The 9,319-nt window shown below is 38.7% G+C and overlaps 2 protein-coding genes across 2 annotated transcripts; one reads left to right on the top strand and one right to left on the bottom strand.

Moving 5' to 3' along the window:
• The first annotated feature begins 958 nt into the window (after nucleotides 1-958).
• On the top strand, nucleotides 959-3,488 carry LOC144641015 (cofilin/actin-depolymerizing factor homolog). The gene is made up of 3 exons (XM_078500076.1): nucleotides 959-1,099; nucleotides 1,983-2,266; nucleotides 3,115-3,488. The coding sequence occupies exons 1-3, from the start codon at nucleotides 1,097-1,099 to the stop codon at nucleotides 3,275-3,277; spliced, it is 450 nt and encodes a 149-aa protein (XP_078356202.1). The 5' UTR covers nucleotides 959-1,096; the 3' UTR covers nucleotides 3,278-3,488.
• Nucleotides 3,489-3,654: 166 nt separating this feature from the next.
• On the bottom strand, nucleotides 3,655-8,651 carry LOC144641016 (uncharacterized). Its single transcript, XM_078500077.1, has 4 exons — nucleotides 8,538-8,651; nucleotides 7,909-8,036; nucleotides 7,412-7,501; nucleotides 3,655-5,981 (listed from the first exon to the last, which is right to left on the bottom strand). Exons 2-4 carry the CDS (start codon nucleotides 7,909-7,911, stop codon nucleotides 5,910-5,912), a joined length of 165 nt encoding a protein of 54 aa, XP_078356203.1. The 5' UTR covers nucleotides 7,912-8,036; nucleotides 8,538-8,651; the 3' UTR covers nucleotides 3,655-5,909.
• Nucleotides 8,652-9,319: the final 668 nt, after the last annotated feature.

The following is a 9,319-nucleotide window of genomic DNA, read 5'->3' as shown; positions in this document are numbered from 1 at the left end:
CTAGTAATACGTGACTCGCAGGGCCTCGCGAAGCTCTGGGTTGGGGATGGTGGGAGGATTTGTTATTGTTGCCTAGTAACGGACATGGCCGCGACACTCGCGTTACCAGGGCTACTCCGCTTTGAAAATGGCGGCTCTTTCTGGTTCGTAAAGAGGTATAAAGCGTTGGGAAGCGCAGGCTATTTTCAAAATCATCGACAAATTATTGGATATTCGCATTTTGGACATTTATTTCAGGGCATTAAAAAAAAAGAAGAACGAACGGCAGGAGGATTCGAACCCTCCGCCCGCGCGCCCCTGATGGCCATGAAAGGTTTATAACCTGAATAGGCGTTGAGGGAGTATTATGTGGAAATCAGTGTTATTTTAATCCGAAAAGGAAAACGATAAAGATGAAAGGCTTAGGATTCAAACCCACAAAAAAAAAAAAAAAAAAAAAAAAAACCTTAGCCGGATTCGAACCCCGGCCCTCAGTCCCGAAGATCTGATTTGAAGTTCGACGCTCACCCCATTTGGCCACCAGCGCGCGGCCGTGTGACGTCATTTCCGCCAGACACCAAGCTCACAAATATGACCGTAAACTCCACACGAGATTTCATCCCGCCTGAGCCCTTTGAGGGACAAAATTATACACCACGCTACGCTTGGCCTTCGGCCTCGCTTCGCGAGGAATTAAAGTGCCCAGCTTTCAAAATTGCTCTGACTTGTACAGCTAGTTCCCCTTTGCAGCTTCACTTTGGATACTTGCTCAAATATAATCATGAGTCATTAAATCTTCTCTGCAATGCACAGACTTTTTATTTAGGAACCTGACTTTTTTGCATGGATCTGAAAAGTGGGCTACTCACCCTTCTGCTATTTATTTATGTAGCATTTCAAGCATATTTAATGCATTTTTTAAAACAGAAGAGGTATCAGTGCACGCAGCAGAATTTTTGTATCACCCCCATATTGATCCATAATTTTGTGTCCCAAGGAGCTGCAAACTGAACTATAAAGAAATAAAACATGTATTGATTAATAAAGTTATTAACCTTAAGTAATAATTCCTTTTTTTCTCAGGATTTGAATAAAGTTAACTTGACCAACAGCAATCATGGTTAGTACATGAATATGGAGTATAGTTTAAGCGAATTGCAAAGGAAGAAACCAGAAAAAAATTCTGGCTTCAGCGGGATCCTGTTGAAGCCAGAAATTTTCTGGGTTTCTTTCTTTTGCAATTTCTTTAATAGCAATTCACTGCCAGGATCATTTCTTCACGTTACATCTCATCTGCAGTTCACATATATGAATTTTTTCATATACTTTACGTCATGCAGTATAGTTTAACCAGTTAAATGTCATTGAGTGTTTGGACACTTTTTTGTTTAGTGTTATGTTTAAGGAGGCAGTGTGGCTTAGGGGTTAGGGTTCTTGCCTTGTAGTCCGGAGGTTCCAGGTTCCAAGCCTCCTCCCTGCCACTAGATGGATTTGTGTTTAGTAGTCCAAATAGTAGTTTAATAGCCAACTGGTAAGCGCAGTCGTAACACGACATACACCTCATCATCATTTTTTAGCCAATTTAGAATTTAACTGTTGAAGCAATAACATTATTGTAGGGCGAGGAGGATAGTGTTGTTGCAGTTTTGTTAACAAGTTGATGTTTTCCGAGGTGGGGCTGTAAGCCGCACGCCCAACCCCCAACCTTAGAGGACCAGGTGCTGCTTTTAGTCTGCTCTCTCCCCTGTAACCTGCCCTGCTTGGTTGGACCAGCCAGGAGCTTAAGCCCCTGTCAGTAGAGCTCACAGGGTCATTAAGGCACACAAACTCCCCCACTACGACAAGGTAACTGCATGCAGAGAAGTGTCCCTGACGGGATGAAGAGGTTAAGTGAGTGAGGGCCAGGAGACCTCCAAGAAACCACCAGGCTTATAGGGGAGGCCACCTTGGTTAGCCATATGTGAGCATTTCTTCATTCTTATTAACATTTTTTTCAATTTAAGGCATCTGGAATCAAAATGAATCAGGACTGTAAAGAAGTGTTCACTGCCATCAAAGACAAACACATACATGGTTATGCCGTCATGATGATTCAAGACAAAAAGGAAATTGTTCTGGAAAAGACTGTCGATCCACATCCAGACAAAACACCAGAAACAAGTGAAAAAATCTTTGATGAGATGAAGAAAGAAGTTTTGGAATTAGGCGGACCTCGTTACATCCTGTTTGACATCTCATATCAGAGGAAAAGCGGTACCTGTAAAGATGTTGTCATTTACATATACTGGTAAGCAAGAACCACTTTGTAGAATTTTGTGGTTGCAAAGTATATACATACCCCTACCATGGAGGGAAATTTCAAATAAAACTTGAATTAAATGCTCAGACAGATTTCTGTGCATGTACACACAAAGTAAGTCATTCTTTTACAAATTAGTTTGCTTCACTGAATAATATCTTTCTTTAAGGCTAGATTGCATGAGCAATTTTTGAGACAAATTTTATGTGAAAATTGTTATTTGCTCATGTACACGAGAAAATTTGCCAATTTTTGTGTGAGAAATATATTTGCTGAGAAGCTGGCATGTTAGCTTTTAGGTGACAAATAAAAGTTGTCAAATGTAAAAATATACATGTGTAGATGACGCATCACATAAAATGTGACAAATATTGCAACAGTATTGGTGTTCTCCAATTTCCTGCTGGACACTGTGCACGCTTTGTTTCTGTGTATCACTGCTGTCCAAAGTCATTACTGGTGCACTAAACTTAATTGCGGTTTTCAGTGAAATGCGCACTCTAAAATTCAACCCTCAATGAATGGTTTACGCTTTTTGCTGCCATCAATCATCTTAGCGGACCTCTCAGGAAACAGGAGCTCACTTCAACCGGGTCAAAAGGTCACGTCTGTCAGTTGTGCTTGGTAGATTTTGATCCATTTTGTTTGTTTCCATTTTTCATAGTTCGTTGGCCATCGCCATGATTATGATTGACGGCCGCCAAAAATGCAATTCGTTAGTTTGTGGTTTTCAGGAGGGTCCTCATTGTGTTTCAGTCAATAACCTGATGTGACATGTCGTAGAGTGACTTCAAGTTTGTTTACTGACTCATATGGCATTTTTTGGATATTTTCAGGTGTCCCGACACCATGAAGATTGGAGAAAAGATGATTTATGCAGCTTCAAACGATACCCTAAAGAAAGCATTTACTGGGATTAAGCATTACGAGTGCCATGATGAAGATGAGTTCAGCTACAAGGAGATAGCAGACGATCTGAAAAGCAAGGATAGAGCTTGAGCACATTGTTATCAAATTGTTGTGGAAAATTCTTGTAACGAATTTTTGATGAGAAACTCCAATTAAACTGTAACTGTTACTAGGAATGTGTAATTTTAAATAAAAATTTATAACTTGTGCAACTATGTTCAAATGAATGTAGTTTGGTTCAATCTGCAGTGTTAACATGTATGGTAACTGAAAAGTTAATAAAACTCAAATTTCTCTTGCACATTTTTGTACAAAAGTGAGACTCAGTACCAATGGGCAAGGAAAGCACTTCACTCAAAGATGTCAGCTACTTGTATGTCCCCCCTAAATTGAAAAAATTAAAGAAAACTGTTTCAGCAGTCAGTAAATCTTCATAAATCAAACTTAATTGAAACCTCAACACGAAATTTTATATTCAATAATTTTTATTACTTTTTGATTCAATAATTCATATTACCGGTAATTCGTATTACTAGATTATAGTAATTCGTATTACTGGATTCTATAATTTAAAACGTTCATGAACAGTGAAATCCCGACTTCACAGATAGGATTCCTTATTAAACCTGTGACCAATATGTAACTCCAATCAAAAGTCTTTTCACTACGATTTGCTTTGCTCAGTCTGACAGTGCAATTGTTACCCCAAATTTCTTGAACTCCTGATTTCTGGGTCCAATTTTCATTTCCCTTCCAAGGAGGTTGAGAAATTGGGATCATTCCACAATAATTTCACATGCTACCATTGTTAAGATAGCGTTTCTTTATCTTGATTAGCAGGCATCCCGTGTCTTCTATTGGAAATATTCAAATCTGATTGGTTGTCCCACTGTTGTCTATTTAACAATTAGACTACGAGTCCGAGTTTTCTATGAGCAAATAGTATCGCTCATAGAAAAGGAGGTCGAGTAGTCTAATTGTTTTAGTAGAAACTCTAAAGGATTACAGTCCAAAACCTACAATATTGTGCACTTTGAAGACAAAAATCAAGAAAATTTACCGCTTAAAGAGCTATGCGCGCGCGACTGTTTTCTATCAGTGGGAGAACCAATCAGATTCGCGGATTTCCAATAGAACACAGCTGAGTTACTACTAATTGCTAATAGAATATTATGTGTCGCTGTAAAAGGGAACATAATTTTTGAATTTTTAATATAGTTGAACTAAAAATCCTGTGTGCCTAGATAACTAAATTACTCAAACATGCATTCCTTTGGCGAATGCATGCACGATTTATAGTTTCATGAGCTATACAAACACAAGCGTGCACTGGTCACTGTTTTTCTTGTTTTAATAGAAAACAGCTACAATATAATGTACATGCTGTCATCATCACGATTACCATCAGTTCCTTCTTCCCATGTGAGGAATAGAGCTTACCTAGTTCCTAGGCAGGGTCAACTACTTTTGATTCGGTCAGATGATGTCAGTAAACATTTGGTACGTTCTAGAGAACTTAAATAAGTACAGTGGCCTCTCTTATCTGAATTAAAAATAAATATCTTACCGGTAATAATATCATGATTACCGTATTTTCTCAAATAAACGCCCCGGCGTTTATTTCAAACTTGGCTTCGTGAACCCGGCGTTTATTTGAAGCCGGCGTTTAATCGGGGCCCGGCGTTTATTAACGGACTGCAATTTTCTGCCAATTTTTTAGATTGATTTATTGTTACCGATCTTCGAGACCAAGGGGCAGTTTGTCAAGGCGGGACGATTTTTCTCTTCGTTCTGCCCCGAAAAAGTTTCCATGGGTATGCAAAGGTGAATATTTCCCAAAGGTGCACTATTACGGATTGGATAGTTTATGTTGCAATCGAGATTTGTGACAAACAGAATATGTTTACTTGTTAGCCTGACCTCAAATAAACGCCGGGACCTCGAACAAACGCCTCCGGCGTTTATTTAAAAACTAGCAATTTTGACCCGGCGTTTATACGAGGCCGGCGTTTAATCGGGGTCCAGCGTTTAATCGAGAAAATACGGTATCCATGCCCCAAAGAGGCTAAATAGGCCAATCTTGATAATTTTATATTCAGAAATAATTCTATCTGGGGCAATAAAAGGAAAGATGCCACATTGAGATTGTGGGATGAATAAATCCTTTCTTTTGCTTATTTCCCACTAGTGTTGATGCTTCGTTAGAATTTTAAAATCAAAACTGGTCTATTTCAACAAAAACAAGTACTGCAAATCAACTTAACAATGTTAACAATCCTAAATAACATATAAAAGGCCTTCCGAGGGTAAAAGTGACAAGCGACATGACCCTGAATTCTGGCGTCACAGGAACATTTTAACAACAACAAGCGACATTGTTATGGCACTGAAATGCGACAGCGACACATTGCGACAGCAACACAATAATGGGAAGAACGACAGCGACATTTACAGCTGTTGGCTACTAAGGCAACATCAGTTCTCAGAAACATGCGACACGGCTACCCCCCTTGGAAGGCCTTATATAAAAGGTAAACCAGTTGGCATTTTCAAACCTGTTAAATGAAGTTGAACAAAAGCAAGGGTTTGGAATTTTTACCAAACCCTGTTGCCTCATGCTCAACATAAATTTACAGTTATTAGTAGCTGTTCAATGCTAAGTGACATTCTCAGTATCTAGTGACCGTCCGCTTCAGACACTCCAGTGTCAATCCTTCTTCCTTTATCCTGTTCCAAGTATTTGCTGCATGCCGTGGTAGATGGGCTTGATGGTTTCAAGACATGGCACTGATGCCTGCCAAGAAGGAAAACAGTTGTTTGAAATTTAACTTAACTGGAGGGCTAGGAAGACTTGAGGTGTTCAAAGAATAAATTATTATTATTATTATTATTATTATTATTATCATCATTATCATTATTAAATTATTATTATTAATACAGTAAAAAAGAAGTGCGATGGTTTATTTTGTACAAGTAGTGTACTACAAAAAACAAATAGACAAGGTGTTTGGGGAGCAGGGATAGCGCTAACCTGCGATCAGGCGTTATTTGTCGCGGCGGAGGGGTCAACGGAAAAATGAACGCCTGATACAATTACTTGTCGAGTCGTCTGTAAAAAGTCCAGAATCTGGACTTTTTTCTGATTGGTAAGAAAACAAAAGGCAACATTAGAACTCTTTCCTGATTGGCTAGTAATTGATTTCAAGTCTAATTTCCGGTCCAAAAATATCATGCATAGATGATTGTTATCATGGCGGGTGTTGAGCGGAATGAAGTAGAAAGCGAGTTCTTCTATCTTTTAGAAAATCTCTCAAGAGTTTTGTACACAAAACATTTAAAGACGAACAAAGGGAGTGTATTCGACGAATAGTTTGTGAAAGAAAAGATGTTTTGGCAGTTCTTCCGACGGGATTTGGCAAGAGCGTAATCTATCACCAATGGTGTTGAAGAGTATTACATCACACCACCAAAGACGCCAAATGATTGTGCCAGTGACTAACGACATTTTAGAGACTACGACCTTGAAATGTCTAACCTGAGCCTTACACAAAATCAGCCTTTGCAGAAAACAAATTTTAAAAACCATCCGATCAGCTCGTTCAAAAAGGGTACTTCAAACACATGTTTGTGAGAGTAAAAATATAATCTAAAGGCGCTAATCATGCACGCCTATCTGATGGCATCGCCAACATTCTTGACGACATTGACAGATATTTTAATTGGGGGCGGCAGACGACTTGACAAGTAATTGTATCAGGCTTTCTTTTTTTTCTCCTTCCCTCCGCCACGAAAAAAAGAAAGACTGATCGCAGGTTAGGATAGCGCAGTGGTGAGAATGCTCGCTTCTAACTAATGTGGCTTGGGTTCGATTCCCGACCCGGTGTCATATGTGGGTTGAGTTTGTTGTTGGTTCTCATCCTTGCTCCGAGGGTTTTTCTCCGGGTTCTCCGGTTCTCCTCCCTCCACAAAAGCCAACACTGCCAAACTCCAATTCAATCAGGAAAATGAGGGCCACAGGTTTGTCAGTTGCAAGACTGTTACGTGCAACCCTTGTTAAACAAAGTCAATTGATGGGCATGGGGACTCAGGAGTGAAGGGGGTGGAAATTCTTCAGGAGACAGGAGAAGAGAGGGTGGGAGGTGGGATTCCCAAAATAGCGGGAACCACTCTATTACCACTGTATTTAAAAAAAAAAAACGTCACACAAAACAATTTAAGAGTTACCGTGAAAAGCGGGTGAAGTTGTTGATTTCTGTCTGGTTTACTTTGAGTTCCATCACAAGTCAACAACGTCAAATAAAACACAACTTGGTGCTATGGAGAAACCACAAGTTCAAAACATTCAAATTCAGGAACTTGTACAATCTTATCACCTAGTTTATAGGATGGTTTCTTTGGCTTCATATTTCATATTGTTTCAGTCGCATAAAGAGACTAGAAGTATTTTCACTGGACCCCTGGATGGGATGCTAGTCCATCGCAGGGTTACCCCCCAGCATTAAATTCGCTAGTACCCATTTATACACCTGGGTGGAGAGAGGCACACACAGTGAGAGTGAAGTGCCTTGCCCAAGAACACACCACATGCACAGTGACCACGGCCAGGGCTCAAACCTGGAGCGCTTGATCTGGGATCCAGCACACTAACCACAAGGCCACAAATTTCCAAGTTACAAGTTGTATCTTTAGAAGCATCAATCAAGCAAGGTAGATTTACATACCATTGTTATGACTTCATTGATAAGTACATCAACAATTCTGTGGTGTTCTATAAACTGACTTGTCTCTAGCCCAAGCACTCCAGATCTGGTGAACTGAACTCCAAGATCCTTAACAATCAACACAGATTCTGTGGAAGGGACATTTGTCAGGAAAGCCAAATACTATAGGTCAATTATTGATAGGGTTATCAATGTTTGCCTCTGCCTCGATTAGTTTAGTTTATAACTATAGGATCAGGGGGAAGCACTACATTGGAAAAACAAAATAAGTTGAAAAGTAACATTTACCTCAGAAACTACCTATTGAAACAAACAGTCATTACAAGTCATATTGAGCATTCTCAAACAACTTAAAACAATGCTTTTCAATAGGGGGCTTATATAATAATCCGAAAAGTAACATCTTTCTTTTAAATGACATAAGTCCATGGGAAGGGCTTTTTTGGAAGGATTTCTGGGTTTGACTTTTTTTGGGTGGAGGGGGGCTTATTTTTGAAATTTTACCATCTTCAGCAAGTACATGTAAGTTCCATTCCAGCTAGATCAATCACATACAAAATGGTAACTATCAGTTCACTTGACTTAAAGTCAATAGAAATTTAAAAATTACTGATCTTTTATTCCCTCACCTCTATGGACATCAAAGCAATATAATTTCAGGAGGACGACTACAAATAGTACAAATGTTGAAACTAGAAAGTTGGTTAATGACAGGAATTCCTAAAAGGGGAAGCAAAGTAAATTATTATCAGTCTTTGATTATAAGACAAAAAACTAAATGAGAATGAGTTACTTGAATTATGTGTAAATGGAACCTAATGTATGAAAGAAAGTAGATGATCTGTTGCTTAATAGGTTAGCCTGAATAGCACTCTGGTTATATCTTGATCGACACTCTGGTTAGCCTGAGTTATAGTAATAATTAAAACATATTTATACAGGATGACCATTTCAGTTATAAAAACTGCTATCAACATGGGTCCTGGGTTAAAAATAAATAAATGAATAGTTAATAAAATAGAGTAATAAAAACAGTTAAAAAGCTATATAAAAAATCTAAGAAAAGACATATAAAAAGCGATAAAAAGACTAGAACTAGATTCATATAAAATTATTAAAAATATCGGCCCCTTTATAAAAAAACGCTCTTTTGGTCGATTCTAATTTAACCCTGTCAATAACTAATTTGTTCTTAACTAATTTCTGCCTCTGTGGTCTGGTGGTTTTGAATGTGAAATGGGCCTTTGCACAAGATTTTCCTATAATTCCACCACAATAGTGTGTAATATTTTTGCATTGGCTGATTTGACAGGACAAATCTGACTAACAACGGAATTCTGTTTTCGATACTGTACCAGTCTGACCCGCCAGTTCTGACTAATGGAAGCACCTTCGGTTATGCAACCCTCCA

The sequence above is a fragment of the Oculina patagonica genome, unplaced genomic scaffold, assembly GCF_052425735.1.
Source record: "Oculina patagonica isolate OP01 unplaced genomic scaffold, crgOcupat unplaced611, whole genome shotgun sequence".
Lineage (NCBI taxonomy): Eukaryota > Metazoa > Cnidaria > Anthozoa > Scleractinia > Oculinidae > Oculina > Oculina patagonica.
Note: the sequence above shows the minus strand (reverse complement) of the source record. Positions and strands in the feature narration are given on the sequence as shown.

Bases quoted from the DNA above. Each gene is read 5' to 3' on its own strand.
- LOC144641016 (XM_078500077.1), bottom strand. The intron at 5,982-7,411 runs GTAACTCTTAAA...CCTTCTTGGCAG, and splicing joins AACTTCACCCGCTTTTCACG to GCATCAGTGCCATGTCTTGA.
- LOC144641015 (XM_078500076.1), top strand. The intron at 2,267-3,114 runs GTAAGCAAGAAC...GGATATTTTCAG, and splicing joins GTTGTCATTTACATATACTG to GTGTCCCGACACCATGAAGA.